General features: G+C 42.5%; 1 protein-coding gene across 4 annotated transcripts in view; it reads left to right on the forward strand.

Moving 5' to 3' along the window:
* Nucleotides 1-643: 643 nt before the first annotated feature.
* The window catches only part of PCSK5 (proprotein convertase subtilisin/kexin type 5), a 260,034-nt gene continuing 238,328 nt past the window's right edge, over nt 644-22,349 (forward strand). For all 4 annotated transcript variants that reach the window (XM_075447030.1, XM_075447031.1, XM_075447032.1 and 1 more), the window contains exon 1: nt 644-1,359. In XM_075447030.1, coding sequence (XP_075303145.1) covers nt 1,162-1,359 — 198 coding nt within the window. In that variant the 5' untranslated portion in view covers nt 644-1,161. The remainder of the gene's footprint in view (nt 1,360-22,349) is intronic.

Raw genomic sequence — 22,349 nt, forward strand, 5'->3', positions numbered from 1 at the left:
GCTGGAAGCGCTTCCCAGCAAGGCAGCAGGAGCTGCGGCTGCGCTCCGTGGGGACGGGGACGAGGGAGCACCGTGGAGGAAGTGCTCCTCGCCCGGACCACCGCTCCTCTGCTGAGGCGGCGGCCGCCCGCTCTTCCTTCTGAACGTGGTGACCGCTAACGGACTTCGGAGGACAGCTCAACGCCAAACGACGCCGAGCAACCGGGCAGAACCCCGCACGGCGCAGCCCGGGCCTGGCGCTGGGGTTGCTGGCGTCGCGCCTGCTGCCCCGGCCCGCTCTCCCCCGGCCAGGCCTGGCTGAGCGGGGCAGCCGGGCGGGGCAGGGCCGGGGGGCCGCAGCCGGTGGCGGGCACCAGGCCTTGCCGCAGGCCTCGCACCTCGCCGCGGCTCTCCCGCGGCCCCCCCGGCTCGGAGGGAGGGACGGGGCAGCCCCTCGGGTTCGGCGGCGCCGGGGTCCGCCGTCAGCCCGCGGTCCCGAGAGCGCGGGGGGCGGCGGAGTGCGGGGCCGGCGCGGCTGCCATTTCCCCTGGCCGTCAGCGCTGCCGGGCGGGCGGGAGCAAGCGAGGGCGGGCGGAGGAGGAGTAGGAGGAGGAGGAGAGAAAGAGGAGGAGGAGAGAGGGGAGAGGGAGGTGGCCGAGCCGGAGTGAACTGAGGCGCTCAGCTGCCAACACTCACACACCGCCTGCCGTCGCAGCCGCGCTGCTCCCGGGCTCCGGGCGAGAGGGGAGGCGAGGGAAAGCCAGCCGCGGGAGAGGAGGGAGAAGATCGCTGCCTGGGAGAAGGAAGCCAGAGAGGAGGGAAGGCGCGGAGAGGGGGAGAAGGAGCCCTCCTCCCCGCGGAGACGACTTCCCATGTAGCCGGGGACAGAGGGAGAAGCTGGCGCTCAGAAACTGTGAGAGAAGCTTTCCAAGCAAGTTACTTAATCCCCGAAGAGCGGCGGGAGGAGGGGACAGCAGTTAATCACCTATCATAACCATTATTCCCAGCCCCTCATCTTTTAACCCCCGGGCGGTTCAATGCGCTACTCCAAGCTCTTCCTAGTTTCCTCCTCGGGGTAACTTGGGAGGACGCGCCGCCGGTGCCGCCCGGAGGTGAGGAGCAGAGCCTCGGAAGAAGGAAGGAGAAGTTTTGTGGAGGTTGCGCGCGGAGGAGGAGGAGAAGATGGGCTGGAAGCGCCGCTGCTGCTGGGGAGGCGGAGGCGGCGGGGACCTTCTCTGCCGGCTCACCCTGGTGCTGGGGTTCCTGCTGCCCGCCTGCAGGACGCGCCTCTACACCAACCACTGGGCTGTGCGGATAGCCGGGGGGCTCCCGGAGGCCAACAGGATAGCGAGCAAGTACGGATACGTCAACATCGGACAGGTAAACCTTCCTCGCAACTACTTCCGAGCGGGCGGGCAGGGGCCGCCGCCGCCGCCGCCCTGCGCCGCCGGGGCAGAGGCAGGGGCGAGGGACGAGCAGCTCCGCGGCCGCCGCACGACCCCGGCCCCGCCGTGGGCCCCGCCGCCGCCCGGCCCCCCCGCGCCCCGGGCCGGCGGAGGTAATAGGCGGGGGCAGGTACGCCGGAGCCGCCCCGGAGGGGTCGGGGCCGCCGCCGCAGCGACCCCTCCGCGGCCAGGTGCGGAGCGGGCCACGGAGCAGCCCGGGGGACGGGGGGTGGTTGGGGAAGCCCGCCGAGCGCTCTGCCCGCCGCCGCGCTACCTCCGCGGCGGCTGAACTTTGCGCTCCGCGCCGGGCTCCCTCCCGCCCCCCTCGCAGAGGCGAAAACGCGAGTGCGAGAGGAGCTCGTCCTGCAGCGAGCGCCCGTCTCCCCGGCAGCCAGGACGTGGCAGCCGCGGCCGCCGGCCCGTCGCGGGGGGCCTCCCGACCCTCCTCCCCCGGCGGGGCGTGCGGAAGGAGAAGGTGACAGCGGTGGCCCCGGGGCGGCCGCCGCGGTCCCGCGGGGAAGGGGGCCTCGACCGAGGGGTCCGGGGCCGCCGCGGGGCCGCCCCACAGTGCGAGCCCGGCCGGCCGGCCGCCGCGGCCCGTGCTGCCGCCCCGCAGCCCGCCCGCTCTCCGCCGGGTTGGTTGTGAAGTGAGGGAGGGGGAGGGAGCCGGCGCTCGGATGCCGGCGCTGCGGGCAGAGCTTCCCCGGCCGGCTGAGCAGCGCCTGGGCTCTGTGCAGCCCGCAGATGTTTCGCGAGAGAACACCTGGGCTGGCGGGATCCAGAGGTCACCCCGTGAGAAAATTCCTGGATCCAGCCGGGTCCGGGAACTGCAAGTGAGGAAGCACCTGGTTGTCACTGGATCCCGTCAAGCAGAAGAATTCCGCCCCCCCCCCCCCCCCCCACAGCTGGGCACAGCTGCTGTTTAAAATGTCATAACATCACTTTTTCTGGCAGAGTTTGTGCCCGGCATCCTGGGCTTTCTTGAACGATTGTGCTGAAAATGTGAGTTGCATATGTAGGGTTTAGCAAGGTGAGTACCTAAAGAATAAAAAATTCCTTTGCATGCTTGGGTGCAAACATCCAAGCACAGTCTTTCTAGACAGTAGTTTATACCACGTGAATTGAAAGTTTAGAAATGAGTGTTTACAGATGCACAAAAATGCAGCTATGTTTGCGCAGCAGGCCTTTTACATCAACCGGATCAAAGTGGGACCCGATTATTATTTGTGTTGTAAAATGTGTTCCCACATACTGCGTCATTGACTCAAAAGTTTGAAGCACGCATCTCAACCATTCCCAATCATGGCAAGCCTGAATAAGGCAGCTGTGTTGTCTATTAAGATAAATAATTTACATAAGAAAAGCTGGAAAATGACACCGAGGTAGCACAAAACATGATCTGTAAAGATGCAGTTACGTAGAAAAACTGACTACCAACTTCCCACTTGGAGCACTTGGACAGGTAGGCAATATTATTCCCAGCTAGAGGCGCAAAAATTCAGGAGGAAGCTTTCATGTCAAAAGTGAACCCCCACCTTGAAAGTGCCACTTAGGAATCCGAGCACAAGGTTTATGCATTGATGTCTCTCTTTTTTGTCTTACACACGTCTTTAGCTCAAGGTGTTTTGCTGTGTTCCTCTCTGGGCCTTTATTGTGCCAAAATAAGAAACAGTTAGTCAGTTGGAGGGTGCACTTCTTCCCCTTTTGTCTTTGGTCAGGCCAGCTGGCTGACTCGGAGCCTGCTTTTTCATACCTTGCACATCCAAACCTCATGTCAAATTACGGAAGAATGTAGTAAGTCACTGTTGCTTCTTATGTGTCAGTGAAAGTGCCATGTATACACCTATGAGATATTAATAATAGATACATTACTGATTAGTTATACAGATGGGAATGAGAGAAAATAGAGACTATAAATAACAAAAAAATGGAAAATAGATTACTGGGTATGCAGATGAAAAGAGAGCATAAGTAAAGGGGAGCTGATAACCGTTACTTAGTTATGAAGGTAGGGCGAGTGCAAGTAGAAGATGACTATGAGAATGTTAAACGAGGGATGCGTGAGAAACAAAACTTCAGTAACAGTATGAACTAGACTGGTGGGTGATTCCTCATCTTCTGGCTGTAACCAGCCTTTAAGAACAAGAAGCAGGTGATAGGCATATGCAAAGAAGTTCCACAGAGCTTCCTGTATGTATTTTGGATTGGAGTGTCGGGGTGCTAGAAGTCATTGTACTGTGCCAACATGGAGCTCAGCACTCTACCGTTACAGTTACGTGCCCTAAGAAGTGTTGCGCATTTGCACAGTCTGACACAGATTTTCCTTTCATGGGTATCTGTTTACGATAGCTACTGTTAAGTTTCTGATAATTTCTTGCAAAATCATCTCGAAATGGTATTTCTGTGACAGCACGTTTGGCAGTATATTGGTTGTCAGTCTAATGTCTGTTCTTTTATTCTCAGCTAATGCTTATACAGTGTTCATCAAACTGACATGGTTGCTAGATAGAATTTATGATTTGAGAATTCAGAGTTTGTAAAATAATCCAAATGGCTATGGTCTGACCATACTTAGTTTAACACGTGGATATATGGTTCAAAGCCTGTGTAAAATAATTCTGTAACCGTTTTTCTTAAAAATACAAAAAATACATTTTCTGTGAAGCTTATCAGTCACTCTTTGTGGGCTGTATCGTTTGATAAAGATTGTTCTGCAAAGACACGTGAATTGTTGCAGTGAATCTAGTGAGACTGTCAATGATTTTCTTCGTCTATGCCTTGGAAAAGCATAGAGCAGCGACTTAGATCTATCATTGTATCAACTGTTGTTCAGTTTCTGTTGGAAAACTCTTTTACCCACTGTACTGAACGAAGGTTATGTATCACAAAACCAGAGGCAGTAGATCCCCTTACTGACTGACGCAAAGTGGGCAGGATATATTCCAGAAAGTCAGTGATTTTGGTTGCTGCGGTTAGTGCCACCAGTTTGGAGCTTCTGATTCGGACAGCAGGGCCCACTTGAGCTGACACTCAAATGAACAGGGCTTTATTTAAGACCTAATAAAGGCCTTTCCCATAACTTTAGGCTTGAGTACATGGTTACTGGTAATGTTATTTCTGTGACATAACCGCAGCTACATTGAAGATGATGGAGCAAACACAGTGAAGAATCAGTATAAGCTACAAAAGAATCAGTCCAAAGTCTCTTGTGTTTCATAGGGCTTTAAAATAGCACAGACATGTAATATCAGGACTTAAATGCATAGAATTGACTTTTTTTTTTTCTTCTCTTTTCCCATGTGTTGGAGGCATTTCTGACCTACCCTTGAAGTGCAGTTAGTAGTTTCTCTAGGGAGCGAACCTTGTCTCATGTAAAAAAAGTTGCCTCTATTCTTTTTGCATGGGTAATTTAAGAAAGTGGTCTGGACTAGCAAGCCCTCTGACTCTGTGATAAGGTAGTATAATGCAAAGCAGTCAAGGAATTGCTTCAGGTTACATGCTAGATAGAGCAATTTGGGGTATAATGCATCCCCCAACAGCACCTTGCTGACGTATTTTACCTTTCTGTCTTGCAGGGGCTGCACTAAGCAGACTTCTCTCTTAGAGCAGAGTATCTGTCACTGACTTTAGAGAAAATTTCTTTCACTGTTGGCAGCTGCTGAGGGTTAAACACATAGTCTGTGTAGTGTTTTGTACAATTGGCATAAATATTATGACTGTGTTGATAGCATGGCAGTTCGGTACTATACAGTGAAAGAAGGAAGCTTTCTTTTGATACAGGTGTGAAAATTAAGGTATACTGATACCTCTTCTTGATTCCCATGAATTTCTTTGTTTCTTGTAAACACAGCTTCTCACTGGGTATAAATCTGTGGTTTGATGCTCAAATATTCTCCATAGACTGGAGAAAGGAGCACCATCTTATAAAGGGATGACTTGTGAAGCATCTGGGAAGCTAGTAATGTTACTCCGGGCTCAATGCTGAAGGCTTTTCTGCTCTTGAGCTATTGACTAAGCTTTTTCACCTCGATTCTTCATTTATATAAAAGAGGAGAAGCTCCAGTAGCTGACTCTGAGCGTGTGAGTTTATTTTAATTTGAAATGTGTGGGCTTCAAAATAAGGAGAGTTTTCTAGGTTTGTGCTCTGCTAGAAAAGTGGTGCCTCATCAGTTTCAGGTTGCTGTTGTCAGGTGCCAGGAGTTTCTCATTCAGTCAGGGGACTTTCCTTGAAGGTGCAGGAGAGTGGGAGAAAGAAACAAAGAGCTGATACCCGGAAGGTGCTGGAAGAATGGAAGAGATAGAGATATCTTATCTGTGGCTCCAACAATGGAGAGAAATACTGCATTAATTAGTACAGGAGTAAAGTTTAGATCCTTTTGATCCTTCTTTCTGAATTCTAGACAGCGGATGAGGATGGGCCAGCACTTTTCCGAGTTGTATCTTTCCTCTCCTAGTTGTATTCTTCCAGTAATTTTTCTTTTCTGATCTATTCCAGGATCTAGTGGCCTACTCCCCACCCTTGGCAAGTGACAGACTACTCTTTCCCTCCAATTTTCTTCCTTCAAGGAATACACACTGTTTGCTAAAAGACACCTAAATGTGCTAAGCTTGAGGTGTAGCCCAGGATTCACTGTTAGATATACAGATATGCTTTTTTTTAGATAATGTGAATGCTGATGTGATTTGCCAAAAGGTTTTTGTTGGGATTTTGTTGTTGCTGTTGGGAGCCTATAGATTTAAAGTCAGCAAGTCACACAAAGAGTTAACAAATACTAGTTCTTTTTAAACCTGAGGTCCAAGTGATGGCACATAGAAGATGTTGTGTAACAAGATCAATTGATCAGAAAGAATGGGAGGAATGGCTGTTTTCCGTTTTCCAAATCTGTTCCTGATGGGAGGCAGAAGGAAATTTTGCAAACTAAGTAGCTGAAATTGGAAGACTAAGAAAAAAGTATTTGTTTAAGAGAAAAGGGAGCATATTTTAAGATAAAGAGACTGAAGTAAGGTTGTCTTCAGCAAAGGCAGGCATTTGCTACCGTAATCTCCACCACCTTACATGGATGACTCAAAAAAGCAGGATGGTAGGCCTCTGCGTGCGAAGAAGTTCAACAACCCTGGAATAATAATATAGACAGTGACTAGAAGAGCCATGCCCCTCAAGAGCCTATGTGGTCACAGCACTGAAACAGCACTGAAACAGAGTATACTCTTACTAAAATCTAATAGCTAGGATAAGTTTAATGATGTTGTGAGTATTAAAGATGCAAGTACCAGGACTATGGTATCAGAAGAATCAAAGCTAGATGTACTCTAAGCTGTATGCATGTGCAGATGTAGTGGGGTTACACAGATACGCCAAAGAAAATTGAATCTTCTCTTATTTATGGCAGAAAAAAGTACATTTAGGGACTAGTAGAGAATAACCGTGAGATAGAAAGAGCTTTGGAAAATGTAAGCACTGAAACAACATTCTTACCAATTCTCACATGCCACAAAAACAGAAAAACAGCACGTATTGGAGAATACAGAGGGTATGCCATGGCTAACTTCTTCATGTTTAGCAGTGGTTCTCTTGTCTGTGTGGTTAAAAAAAAGGGAGGAGGGAGAAAGAGCAGAGCTTACTACTACTAAATGCAAGCTTTCATTAGTAGTTGGATGAAGAAAAGGATGTGCCAAATGGGTTCTGGTGATACAGGCAATCTAATAGTCTTTGTACGTTGTTACAAAATTAGTGAAGATGAGAATCTTGTTTGACAGCATAGTAGTCAAGCAACAAATTATATGATGATTTTTTATTTAAAGCCCTTAGGCAAACACACACTAAATTATACTTTTAAGAATAACAATTAGTTGCAAGCCCAACTTACAAATTGCAATGTTTGTGGGAACTGCTCCTCTCAAACAAAATACATGAAAAAGTGAACCATGCTAGATTAAAATGGAAGAACCAGAAGAAATCTGTAAAATGTATTGAGGTAAATCAGTAGTGCGTCATGACTGGTATGACAGCGGTCATGTCTGATATGACATGACCTCTGGCTGGCAGTGGCTGACAGCTGTAGACGTGAAGGATGGGGCGCACATCTCCTCAGATCAGTTTGTCCATCACAGTGCCCTCGAGGAGAATCGGCTATGCCCGCATCTTTCCTGGCAGATATTTAACCAGTTTTCAAAGGTCTTCAGTAAGGAAGCTCCGCAGTGCCAGGGCACAGTCGATTCTAGTGCCTCATTGTCCTCTTTGCCCCGGTGAAGTCTAAGCTGTCTCTGTCTTCCTGCAGTTCAAAGCCTGCATGTCTTGTTTCTCTAAGAACACAAAGAGTAGCAACATCAGAAAAGTTGTAGCGTTCCACTCTTCCTGCCACCACTTTTATCTTTTTTCATGCAAGCCCAGTCCTTTCCCTTGATTCACATAGATTAGGCTTTCACTGATCAGTCTTGCTGTTTGACTTTGGTCCTTCTAAGTGATCCTCATCTTCATGAGCAAGGAGCTGCTAGAGTTTTAGAGCTGAGTAGAGCATAAGGATTCCTTCAGTTGTCTTCAGGACAGCACTCCTACTTATATAGCCCGTTGTGTTGTCAATCCTGTAGCTGTCTGACACTCTTGACTTAGTTCGGCTGGTGATCTGCTATGGTTGACAGATTGATTCTGCCTGTTATTCTCCAGCCTGTATTTGTCCAGCAGATTACTATTCATTAGGTGTAGTACTTTGCATATGCCTTTGCTGAATCTTGCCCTGTTTTTCCGGACCTCATTTTACAGTTTGTTGGTTTTAAATTCAGTTCCTGCCCCACAACTTGCTTGCAGATTCTCTCTGCTTCTTCTTGTATGTTACGTTTAATGGGTGTCTTTCCTATGCCAATAGTCAGGTCACTGGTTGAAATATTGACCAAAACAATTTCTAGAGGGATTCTGTCAGGTAGTTTTTTTCTGCCCTGCTGTAAGAAATAGATATATCAATGTTACTTACATAGTTTTGACCTACTATTCCATAGTTTAATTTTGTGCCCTACTTCAGGAATTTGAAGGGGACTGTTAATCAAGAAATACTTCAAGATAGATACAATTTTTAATTCGCAAAGTATCAGCTCAAAATACATATAAATATCCCAAGAATGTTGGATTGGACTAGATCATCAGTGATTGCTATTACGTACCTTAAGGTGTTCAGAAGTGGATTTTTTACGCCAGTTTTAAACAAATCTAAAATTAACCAGTTTTAAAAGTGGTTTTGTTACTTGTCCTCAGTCTGAAAAGCTTTTTTTTTTTTTTTTTTTTTTGTGTGTGTGTGTGTGCTGAATTCCAACGTACACATTGAATTTAGTCATGGCCAGTATAAACATCTTATAATTACTTGTGCTTAGTTGGCTTGTCTGTTTCTCCAGCATATTTGCAGGAGGAACCAGCCTTCATTTTTGCTTCTGTAGCTTCTGGTTCCCTATTAGAAGATGGGCTTCCCACTCCCATGGTCATCTCAGTTGCTGTGTTTTGATTGACAACTGTTTGCCTTGACCAGAAAAGAAGGCCAGCTTGTATACAGCCTCCTCACTACTTTGTACAAAGTCATAAATAATTCTCTAGACTTTCTCAGGCAAGATATTTCCAGCATAATTTTTGCGTGTTTCACAGCTGTGTTCTGTGATTCTGTGATTAACCAGTATATCTTTTTCTTCCTCTCCAAATGATGAATTGTAAAATCACAAAGTGAGGAGATACATGTCAGCCATGGATGTGAATAAATCATATGGTCCCTAGTGAGGAACTGTGGTGCTCTGTCACCTGCCAAATACAGGAAAAAATATGACCAAACAGGATCCTCCATGCCAGAGATATATAGCTTAAGACAGTAAGTGATTGTTTGGCAACATGCTGGACCCAATTTGATTGATATTTGCAGAATGAAAAACTCTTTGGAATGAAACATTGGCAAGTCCAGAAGAGTATCAGAGCTACACCATGAAATCCTGCCAGAATAGCTTGTTGTGGAAATTCTTGTGGATTACATGATGGTGTATGATGCAGATGAGATTGTAAAAGGCACGTTAGCCAGGCGTGATCATGGATTATATAGTTCTAAACAAATTAGGAAAGAAAAAATTCACTGCACAGACTCTTCCACATGTAAGGAATCTGCTCCTAGGGAGACAGCATGCTTCTAAATGAGGGATAGCCATCTACAAGGGGACATTTTTGGTCAAATTACAGTTTTTTCTTCCTTTTTTTTTTTTTTTTTTTTTTGAAGTGTTTTTGTGCCAGCACAGAATAGGCCTCATTTAAGTTTGTTTTCCAGAGCCAAAGTGAAGTTATAAAGATGTTACAAGTCACAGTTAAAACCTTTGCTATATTCTCTTATTCATTCTTTTTCAAAATGGGTTAAAACCACAAGGTTTTGTGCAAGAGTGCTTAGTGGCAGTGAAAGCGTTACTGAGTAGTGCTGCGTGGCTGAAATTCAAGCCTGGAATTGGATAATGTTCTCCTTTTTTAAATATTTAGCTTAATCAACAGTAGCATGTAGTGTCCCCTCTAGATAAACCTTGAGGACTTTTTTTTGCTTTTATTGAGCTTTTCTTTGTAGAGCACATTAGCACAGTAACCTGATGTCTTAAAAACAAACAGGAAAGAAAGTAAACACTGTGTCACACCTCTAAAGCCAGTAGTATGATATAAAGGGCATAGAGAAGTAGTGCCTATAATATTTTTGTTCATGTGAATAGCCTTTTTTCAGATAGGTACGTAAGGACGCAAGGCCATTCATTCTGGGTCGGTTAGAAGATTCATCTAGCCTGCCTCCCTATGGCAGTGGTGTTAAGTTACTGTCTGCAGGAGAGAATGAACAAAACAAGCATCCGATGCTTCTCCCTAACACTCCCTTCAGCTGTTTTCAGTTCAGAAGGCTGCCTGAACTGGATATGGTTTTTACGTACTTAGAAATTCTCGATTTTTTTTTTTTCTTCACAGATGCTTGTCCAATCTTTCAAATAAAAGTAAACTTTCAACATCCACAATATTCTTTGGCAAGGATTTTAAAAGTTAGCTACTTCATTGCGTGAAGACCCACCCCTATTTTTCTTGTTACTGACTAGCTTCGTTTGATGGCTTCTGAGACAGTGAAAGATGATCTCTGCTCACTCTTACATCATAAATGATTTTTAAGATTTCTAATATTTTCCCCTAAATTATGTATGTCATATCTAGACTGAAGCTTAGCTTACTTAGCTGTTCCCCATACAGAGGGTGTACCATATCTTTGTCCATCCTTCTTCTCCCACTTGAAAATTTTTCCAGCTCTACTGTATATTATTTGAATAGAGGGGATTAGAACTGCACACAGTACTCAAAGTGTGGCAAAACCTTGGATTATTCTTACAGTACCATGTTCTCTGCTTTGTTCCCCATACTTTTATTGATCGTGTCTAGTATGTCATTTACTGTTGGGGCTTCTACTGAGCTGAGTTTCCATGGATTAATCTGCCATAACCCTGAGATCATCAGTCCTCAGTGGTACGGGACAGCTCAAAACAGTTCATTTTAGTGTGAGGTTAGGTTTGTACATCGGTTCATTTACATTTGCCTACATCGGATTTTATTTGCCATTTTGTTGTTGTCACTCAGTTTTGCTGGGTCCTTCTGCAGCTCACACGTAGTCAGCCACAGTCTTTACATCTGCGATTGTTAACAATCGCTGATATCTACACCTCATTGCTCACTCTCTTTTCCATGTGATTTTTTTTTTTTTTATGAAATAGTGTAGGTCCCAGATGAGGTTGTACCATGGGCCCCAGCAGAACTCCAGCAGGGACCTCCGCCCGTTGTGAAAAGCTAATTGCTTTTTAATAAACAAATAACTAATCACTCCTAAGCTTTGTTTTCTGTCTTTTAACTGATTACTTGCTTCTGCAAAGTCCTTATACTGTGGCTTCATAAGTTCTTAAAAGCTCTTGGTGAAGGACATTGTCAAAAGCCTTTTGGAAGTCCAACTAGAGTATATCTATCTCCCTGTCTTTATCTATGTGCTTGACCTCTTCCAAGAACACTAATAAATTTGTAAGCCTGATTTTTCCTCTGTTTAACTATTTCCAAAATGGTCATTCTTTTATACATGTCTATTAATTGTCGTATTTCTTAGTTTCTACTTGTTTGCCTGGTAGTGACTTGCAAGTCCATAGTGCTTCTGATCTCCTTTTAGAAATGAACATCACATTTGTCATCCAGGTGTCCCAAAGTGTAAAAACTGCTTTTATGTGAGAGATTTCATGCCACTGCTTCTATTGCTTTCAATTACTTCAAATTACTGAGTGTTTTTATTCAGCTATTTCATCCATATTCCTTCCACACTCTAGACTGCAGAATATTTGTACTCAAGCTTTATATCTCGAATAACCCACCTGAGCCAAACTGAAGCAAACATATCAATCAAATGCTAAACTTTGAAAAAAATTTGATGCTTTGTCAGTATACTGAGCTCCAGTGAGCCAATCATGAATGAACAGCAATGGCAGGGCTTTAAGCCAAGAAACTTCCCCCACCCCTCTTGCAAATGAGTGGCACCATTTCCCTGCATGGATGGACTGCAGAATAAGCTCTGTTTTCTTTTGAGCGACCACACCCCATCCTGCACAAGAAGCAGTAGTTTTACCAGTTGTGGGTGGAGTGGAACCAATGCAGATACCTGAACAGTGGTCTAACAGCTCAGATTAGCTTTTTCTGCTTTTAAAGCAAAGCACTTCTCTTCCTGGACCTCAATGAGAGTGTCATGGTTTAACCCCAGCCAGCAACTAAACACCACACAGCCACTCACTTACTCCCCCCGGGGTGGAACGGGGAAGAGAATCGGAAGAGTAAAAGTGAGAAAACTTGTGGGCTGAGATAAAGACAGTTACAGGTAAAGCAAAAACCAAGCAAAGCAAACCAAGGAATTCATTCACCACTTCCCATTGGCAGGTGGGTGTTCAGCCATCTCCAGGGAAGCAGGACTCCGTCACGTGCAATGGTTACTTGGGATGACAACTGACAGAACTCGAAATGTCCCCCCCCTTCCTTCTTCTTACCCAGCTTTATAGGCTGACCATGATGTCATATGATGTGGAATATCCCTTTGCTCAGTGGGGGTCAGCTGTCCCAGGTGTGTCCCCTCCCAGCTCCTGGTGCACCCCCAGCCTGCTCGCTGGTGAGGTGGTGTGAGGAGCAGAAAAGGCCTTGATTCTGTGCAAGCGCTGCTCACTCAGCAATAGCTAAAACATCTCTGTGTTATCAACATTGTTTTCAGCACAAATCTGAAACATAGCCCCATACTACCTACTACGAAGAAAATTAACTCTATCCCAGCCAAAACCAGCACAGACAATCTCTGAAATTTAGCCTAGCAAAGTACTCAGTTGCCGTTTGTAAAGGCTTCGGTAGCCTTTACATATGAATACTGGCTAAGCATTTGCAGGAACCTCAGTTGTATCAGAAAGTCTAACTGACCGGTGTGTCCCCTCACCATCACACAACAAGAACTCCAGTCCTAACTAGCATCACAGTATTAACTGTGATACTGTTTTCAGTTTTCATCTTAAAAGATTCCCTTTTGCTCCATTGTAAGCCAAATCATTCCCCTCCCCTGAGTCAAAAACTCAACATTGGTAGGATTTTATTCACACCTATTTGAAGTTCAAGGTCATTTCCAGAGAGGACATGTAAGATAATATCTGGGATTTCCTGAACACTCTTGACACATGCCCATCTCTGCATTACTGCCATTACTCCTTTCTGCCTGTTGGATCAAGCGATACTTTTGCTTCAGCTCTGAGAAGTTTAAATATCCATCATCCGTGAACGGACTCCTCTGGATAATTCTTAGGCCATAGCATGATGTTCGTGGCCAGCTGACAAATCACAAAGCCATTGCCTGGGAAAACTGATAACTGGAATTAAACAGGATTGCTGAGCCTTGCTTTCTAAAAGAATTAACCATCCCATGACCTAAAGGGGCTCAGGACTCTGTTGTCATCACAGGTCATATCAATAAATGGTTCTATTGTTGCAAGAGACTGCTTTTTTTGAAACTTTCTTGAAGATAAATACTATGCCTATCTTGTTAAATTTGAGTAATTTCCATTTCTTGCCTGCGACTACAAATATTAATCTGACACGCTTAGCTGCACAGCGAGCCATTCTAGTGGTGACTGGAACCTGTGTTGATTCCCTGGTGTTTCTGATCTTGTAGGACTCAACTGACATGGAAACAAATGTTTCAAAGTAGAAATGCAGATCCATTTATAAAGAAGAATACATGATTTTATCCAATTCGTTGCTACCATTCTAACTGACCAAATTTTCCATATTTCAGTATTTTGGTATTATATTTTTAGTACCAATGTATTAAACAAATATACAGTAGAAACTTTTCTCCTTTCTCCAAGAAAATCAACTTTCAGGTACACAGCTAAGCATTCACTCAACCCTCAGGTTGTAAGTTTCTGCTCTCCAAACAAGAAGGCCACCAAGGAATATTCTTTAAATGTGTGACATGGATGGTGTATGAAAGCTGTGACCTGTTTTTCATTTGGTTTAGTAAATTTAGATATTTCATCATGAATGGGACATCGATTCTCCATGACTTTTCTCTGTAGTTTGAAGTAATTTAGAAGCTGGTATATGAACCTAGGCATTGGGATGCTAACTTAATCTTAAAAAGTAGGCCTCACTGAGGTCTGGGTTAAAAAAAAAAATGAAGTGTTTCTTCATTAAGTGCTTATTGCAGCTCCATTAAATACAGTGGAAGATCTCACTGATTCCAGTGAAAGCTGAACTGAAGCTTAATTGCTCTCCCGGCATTATGGAAGTTGGTGCAGCAGGAGAGACCTGCATATATCTGAATTAATATGTCACGTTTTGTTGTTGTTATTGTGATTGCAAATAGCTACTTTAAGTGAAATATTACATGACTATGCTAGAATTAAGAGTCCCTAGGTGTGCTGTGATATTTTTTTTCAGTCCTCATGAAACATTATTTATGATGACGTTGATGTTTTCCTTCTTACTAGGTTGGAACACTACATAACATAATTATTTTGGGGATTATTTTTTGCTCCTATTTGCTTACTTACTTGCTTTTTCTTTACATGTGTCTTTAGACCCTGTCAGAGAGAGATTTTTTTAATTTTCAGGCTATTAAACTTAGGACTATTAAACTTTCGTACTTACTGTATACTATTATATATACTTTCATACTTACTATTAGACTTTCATACTATTAAACTTAGTAAACGGTAAGATCCTCTCCAGAAACGGTTATTCATATGAATAGTTGTTGCTCAAGTTGTCTTATCAAAACCATTGATGAGATTACATGTGGGTGTGGAGACTGCTTGTATGAGTAATGGATACCTCCAAACCTTACTTTTACGCAAAAGAGTATAAACTTTTGTGCAGCCCTAGCATTAATCATGTAAGATAGGTGAATGATCAGCATCGTGCCTGGTTCTGGAGAAGTTGCATGCTTCTCTGTATTTGGTTAAGCATGTTATATGGAGTGGAATATCATCAGACTTTGGTACAGTACAAAGTTGAGGATGTATGATCTAGGTTCACTGTAAAGCAGTGTTGGATTTAGCGCCTACACACTACATGTAGATGAACTTAACTCAGTCCTAGATATTCCCGTGAGTCACTTCTTTATTGCTCTTCAATAAATTATATTGGTGATAGAGGAGGAAATTACTTAAATCAAATCTCATGAGAAAGTCACTTAAATGAATACACTGTATTTACTGTGACCAGTAAGAGCTGAATTCAGATTTGTAAGACAAAGTACAGCGTGAAAAGGTTTATTGCTGGCAATATAAATGTTCCCTGTAAGCAGCATGACTATTGCAGGTCACTGCATTAGTAATTTCTAATGTTATAAACTCTCTTGCTGTTAATATGCTTATGAGTTTTATATTGATGTTTAAATAACTGGATAGAGATATAACAGTATATCTAACTTGGTGCCCAGTTCTTAAATCTTTTACTCATACAAGTAACCCCATTAAATTTGATTGCCCTTGATTTGTGCCTCTTAAGTTCCATTAGCTTCAACGGAGTTATTTCTGATTTATGGTTTTTTAAATGAGAAGGGACTTGATCCCACTGGAACTGGGTAGATGTTTACAGTTTCAGGACAGGGACAATGGTTATTAAATATTTTATGATCAAGATTTCAAAGGAAATGAATATGAACATTCTTTGCTGTGAAATGTCTCTTGCAGTAGTTTATTAAAAAACAAAGCCTATTTCTTAACTACCCTTTATACTGTTTGCATGATTTAAATAGCAGTGTCAGAACTTTGTCAAGTCTCATTCTTATGCTTTGTTATAATTACATATCAGAGAGTACAGATTACGAAGAAACAGTAATCCTTAGAGTCTGGAGTAGCTAATAATGTATGGAATGTAGCAGTTCTGTTTGCTACTTAAATAAACATTCATGATACTGCATGAGTATCCATCCTCATTCTCTCATCATTTTACATTTGTTCTGTGATACAACATGAAATAGGATTAACAGTCAACAGAATAGTGACAAAGCTTGTTTGCAGCAATGCAGTGTATCACGGAAGATATTTTAAATTACAGAATAGTGAGTTAGGAAAGGGAAGAAAAGATTTTGGAAAGCAGTGGCAATTTAGTTGACCCCTCAAAATGTCAAGGGTATTTGTTTCATATTCGATGGCTTCGTTATGGGGGCTGTTCAATGAAACAAGTATTACCATGTTGCCTAACAGCTTCTGTGCAGATACAGGCAACATTTGTTATGTCTTGAACTTGAAATGCATGATGACTGTGTTGAAGTCACTTGAAATATTGCAGAGGTTAAGTTTGTTTGTACAGCAGAAGATAAATACACTTTGTTGCACTCATTTTTACTTGCAGAAATAAGGTGGTGACTCATTTGGCTTCACTAAAAGGGGCATGAACTACCAGTTTACATTGCACTGCTTTTTGTATTGAACAGAAACAATAGAAAAGATTAATGGGAATGAAGGCGGTAATTGATTTCCTTTTGAGAATTTTCATGAAATGTGTAATGTTGCCCTGGAACTGCAAACCCACGGTCACAGGTTGCTGAGCAACTTTGCATTGCTTTATTTGGTAGGGACATGAACTTGCCAATTGCTGCGATCCCTTGTTAGATGAAGCTTGCAGTGACACTGGGGTTGCAGTTATTAATGCCCATTGTTGTACTTGAATTATAACATTTCACATGACAGATATGGAAATGGCTTTCTTTGCCATCTTGCACCAACTCTGTTAGGCTATTATATCTGTTGGAATATCAAACCTGCACTTCATACAAAGACCTCCCCCCCTCCGATAATTAAAGACTCTATGTTCATTAATTTTTAGCTACTTTTCTGAACGTTGTTCTAATAGTCGCACCCTGTTTATCAATCCTAGAGAGGAGGTGGATGAAACTCTTCCCTACTGACTTTAAAAGAAATATTTCAAGTACTATACTGAGATTTCTTTCAATTTAGTGTTTGAACAATCAATATAGTGTCTGGATATCTTCCACTTTTCACATTTCATTCATTCTTAACTTCAGTGAGGGCACATTTGTATGCCCTCATCTCTAGGCAAGTGGTACCACGTAGGAAGTGTTCAGAGGGTACCAATTCGCAACGCAGTTCAGATTCAAGGAAGGCTGTCAGCTCTCATCCTCCCATAAGGACTGAGGCACGTTCTTGTTCTCAGAGCTGCAACAGAGAAAGGTAGGGGCCAGGCTCAGGCTCTGCTTCTGTCTTAATTTTTGGAAGGAATATGCATTTACTGTGGTCTCGTGTGGCCTGTGGTGTGTAAGGCACAATTCTCTTCACTGCTTATCCATGTAAGACTCAAACCCCGTTTTCACCTGGTCTTTATTCAAGCAGCTATTTGTTGTCCTTATTTACCTGATGGGTGTCTTCAGCATTTCTGTTTTTGTGATTTGGCTTAAGTATTCTTTTTTTCCTGCACTTCTAGAAGTAGCATTTTTAGTAATTAAATATGATCAAAGTGTATTTTTATTTTAAAGAAAATCAGCTAACCTCTCCGTCCTTTCAGAACTGAATTAATAAAGCAGAAATATCTTCATTCCAACATCCTCAGGATTTATATGACTATATAATACAAAAAAAAAAGAAAAGGACAATCCGCTTTGAAAGGATTGTTCATCCTGTATAGTAGGGTAGATTAAATGAATAAATTTTAGTGTGATTTAGCACGTATTAGAATAAAGCTATGATATAGTTTTAATTTATATATTTCTAACACCTGAATTCATATTACCTCCTGAGACCTGTGACCTCTTTTATGACTTAATGCTTTCCCGCTCTTGCAAAGATAGTTGTACTAAAACTTAGTCATGTTACATGACAAAACACTTATTGGATGAAGCAAAACATTTTATGTTGCTATTCGGTTGTTAGTTTTCTTCTCTTTTTTTTCCAAGTAATTCCACATGTTAAATAAGGTTACCAAGAGAGCACTAAAGTACTGGAATCTCAAAAAGCAGAATTTCATTTGGTAATATTTGTTTTAAAATACAACTGTACAAAGTAACCTGTATGCAGAAGGTATAGTTTAGGAAGCTTTTTCCAATTTACCTGAACTTTGTAAAAGTTATAGGTGAATTATCAGCCTCAGAGGAAACTTAATTTATTTTATATTGCTATTTTACAATACATTTCTCTATTTAGAGAAGTTGAATTTTTGAATTTAAAAATATTCTAGAATAAATCTAACTAGGAATTTAGAATTCTACATTTAAATTTAAATTAAATTTTGATTAGAGTTTAAAATTGAGACTCTAAATATGTTGAGATTATATTCTGGAACAGAGTAGAAAGCCTTGAAAACACAATCTGTTAAAAAAATATTTTTATAGATGTAATCCAAAATTAAATACCAACTCAGGTAAAGAATTTCCACTGCAAATTGAAATGTTCTTTTTATGTTCTTTCTGATCTGCATTTTTACTTGGTTTAACTACAATAATGTTTTCTGAGAATTCTAAAGCTTCCTAACAGACACGTAAAAATTTAATTTCTCATTAAAATTTACAGAGTGACTTTGACAAAAATCTTAGCCTTGATACCAAATTAGGATGATATCAAGAATTATAATTGACCTCAGGATGTTACTTTTTGTCCTACTAACAAAGGCATATGAAAAGTTGAAAGGCTAGAGAGCTTACGTTTGTTTTTCCAGTGAAGGAGTTAATGTGCCACTTTATTTTTAAAGCAAAATGCAGCAGCATGTAAGCAACAGCAGTGACATCTGAAAGAACTTTATTTTAACGGCTGTTATTAATTTTTGACATCAATTGTTTAAAAAGGGAAATTGTAATTTCCTAGCTCAAGGTAAGAGCCCAGACAAAATTCCTCCATTCAAATAGCTGAAACACAAAAGAAAAATACTGAAAAAGTCCGAAGTGGTGTATTTTAGTTCACTAAGGTTGATACGTTTTTCTCCCTATTTAAACAAAAGGAGAGGGAATGTCAAGGGTAAAGTGGTACAGAGTTAGCATGTTCCTACCATGTGAAGAGATACAACTTGATTTATTTCTATGGAAATTATGAAGTTTCTGCTGTGATAGCCATCTGGTTTAATTTACCTCCTGTTTTGGGGTTTTGTTTATTTCATATGCAGGTTGTTCAAAACGGGGTCTCCTTTTTCCGGCTGAACCATCCCATCGTCCAGACCAAAGATTTAACAAACTGAGCAAGAACTGTTGATCACGGTATAGGGTTTTTCCCACCTAGGAGACTCAAAAAAAATGTTTTAGGAAGGAGAGGTGTGTTTAAGACCAAGCGCAATTTGTTCAGACTGTCACTATTGAGGAAGAGCAAAGCTCTACAGACACATCAGTTCACTTTAAAACAAACCCAAAGAGAATGGAACGTGAGAGAAGCAAAGGTATGAACTGGCAGGTTAGGTTGTTCCTACTTTGAGCACTACGTGGGCTGTCAAATTTCTGCTAGCTAATTGGTCTTAAAATAGAGCTGAGAACTGGGTTACTTGGGCATTTGAGCATAGCTGGAATTCAAGCTTTCAGAGTAGTCTGCGTTGCGTCTGATGTGACAATCTGTGTTCATACCCACATCACCTTGGTTCTGCTGTTGCTTCAAATTCTTTTGGTTAACTAAGTATGGGCACATTAAAAGTGGATGTTTTCCCCACCCAGTAGATACTCCCGTAATGTGCAGACTCAAAGCCTCTGTAATACAGAGACTAAATGTTTTCCAAGGACAAGCTTAGAAAGTTTGCCTCTTGTTTCATATTATTTTTAAAATTCATACATTTTCTCGACTTTAAATAGAAAATAAGACATAATAAAAATAAAATTAATGTGAATATGCAGATGGTTTGATTTTCTGGGATTCCATTGTGTTATTGTAGGATTTTTACTTCCAAGAATTATTTGATCCTTGAATAAAAATATTATGGTACTATTAAAATGTAGGCATATATTTATTTAAAATGTTCAGCCATGAAGTTTACTCCTCTCCCCTGCCCCCTCATCCATTCTCCTTGCTTTTGGCCAGGCAATTCCTCAGGAATGTTTCTCTATTTCTTCTTAAAGAAATCAGGTCCTCCAGGTCAAAAAGGAGATTACAAAGATTTCCCAAGGATAAAACAGTTAAATTGCCATCAGTCTCTAAGGCAGTTAGCTCTGCAGTCTGGTGTTTCTGTCTTTGCATTGCTTTTCCTCTGAGAATGCCTCTAAGACCTGGTAGTTAAAAGTATAAAAAAAATTTAACAAGACCATCCATAATGATAAGTTTTATTGCGCTATATTTACAGTATTTAACTGTTCTCCAAGTAGTGCAAGGATTTGGAAGGTCTAAGTAAATTCCCATTAAGGAAAAAGAGGGCAATAAATTTTTCAATAACGCTGGTGTTGCCTTACTGTGAGAGGCACTGGCAGTTAATGAATATGAATTAAATTCCATTTAAAAGATTTGGGATCCTTTTATTTCATTGACAGTTGTGAACTAAAGCTGTAGATCCCACTATTTTAATCAATTGTGATTATTAATAATTGTTATCATCTGAAAACTGGTGGTGCCTGGAAGACATGGCGTTACAATTACCACACTTAATTCTAAGGGCTTAATTCTGTCTCAGCCCAAGGTCTCAGAGGGAGTACAGCTGTCAAGCATTACCAAGCCTCCGGCTGTCCCTCTTTGGCTGGAAGGTAAAGCATGCAGATTCCTCCAGTCTCTTCTGTGGGTGGCTAGTGCTGCTAAAAAATAGGACCTCCAGGAGTGCAGTTAGGTCATCTCCTAAATTTGCTGGTTTGGATGCCCTCAGAGGGGTCAGCTGGAGTTTATCTTTAGTAAATAAATAAATAAATAAAATCCTCAAACTAATGCAAGACAAGACATAGAAAACAGAGTGATATTGAGATATGTGTAGCACAAAACACAACAGATTTTTATTTTCCCTAAAACAGGACCTTTCTATTTATGCAGTTCTGTGCAGCGGCAAAATGCAGTTACCTGCTTGAGCTGTGTCTTTTCGGTAAAGTGTATGCTTTTGTACACACATACACACACAGAGTAGTAGAGTTCTAATTCACTCTGAAGACAACAAGGTCCATAAAAGGTGTGTAACCTGTGTAGAGCACTCTGGTATGGTGAATATGCACTTCACTGGTTTCTGAGGACTCGAGGAGCAAGAGCATCATCAGTTTCCAATAGTTAGAACTTCAGCCATGTTTGAGGCTACTGATGAGTCCAGGAAACATCCAGAAAGTGACTGATTATACCCCTTTGTCTCAGGGAAGCATGCCATCACTTGCACTGGTGTGAATCTTGGCACCAAGTTTCAAAGGTTAATATGAATAATAATAATTCAGAAAGGGCGCCACAGCAGTCTAATGCTAAGGGACATTTAATGTACTACAGGCTGTTAAACTCAGAATAAACTCTAGTTGTTGGAGTCAAAAATGATGCAATAAAATAAATAGACTGTTTCAGTTGGAAAGGACCTACAACGAGCATCTAGTCCAACTGTCTGACCAGTTCAGGGCTGTGCAAGATAAAGAGGTTATTAAGGGCATTGTCCAAATGCCTCTTAAACACTGACAAGCTTGGGGCATCAACCACCTCTGTAAGGAGCCTGGTCAGGTGTTTGACCACCCTCTCAGTCAAGAAATGCTTCCTAACATCCAGCCTGAACCTCCCCTGGTGCAGCCTTGAACCATTCCCATGCATCCTTCCACTGGATCCCGGGGAGAAGAGCTCAGCACCTCCCTCTCCTCTTTCCCTCCTCAGGAAGCTGCAGAGAGCAATGAGGTCACCCCTCAGCCTCCTTTTCTGCACACTAGACAAACCCAGAATCCTCAGGTGCTCCTCACAGGACATGCCTTCCAACCTTTCCACCAGCTCTGTTGCCCTCCTGTGGATGCATTCAGGCTCCTTAACATCCCATTTAAATTGTGGGGCCCTGAGCTGCACACAGTGCTCCAGGTGAGGCTGCACAACGCTGAATACCATGGGATAATTGCTTGTGTTGACTGCCTGGCTGTGCTGTGTTTGATGCACCCCGGGGTGCAGAGGTTTGCCCTCCGGCTGCCAGGGCATGCTGCTGGCTCATGCTGAGCTTGCTGTCAGGCAGCACCCCCAGGTCCCGCTCTGCAGGGCTGCTCACCAGCCACTCCCCTCACAGCCTATACTTGTGCCCAGTGTTACTGCATCCTAGGTGCAGAATCCGGCATTTGGACTTGTTAAATTTCATCCCATTAACCATAGCCCAATGGTCCAATCAATCTAGAGCCCTCTGCAAGGCCTCTTGTCCCTCAAGAGAGTAAACAGCACCTTCCCATTTGGTATCATCAGCTTGCTAATGGTTCATTCAACTCCTGCAGCCAGATCGTTGATAAGTATATTGAACAGAACTGGCCTTAGAACTGAACC

Source organism: Opisthocomus hoazin, chromosome Z, assembly GCF_030867145.1.
Source record: "Opisthocomus hoazin isolate bOpiHoa1 chromosome Z, bOpiHoa1.hap1, whole genome shotgun sequence".
Lineage (NCBI taxonomy): Eukaryota > Metazoa > Chordata > Aves > Opisthocomiformes > Opisthocomidae > Opisthocomus > Opisthocomus hoazin.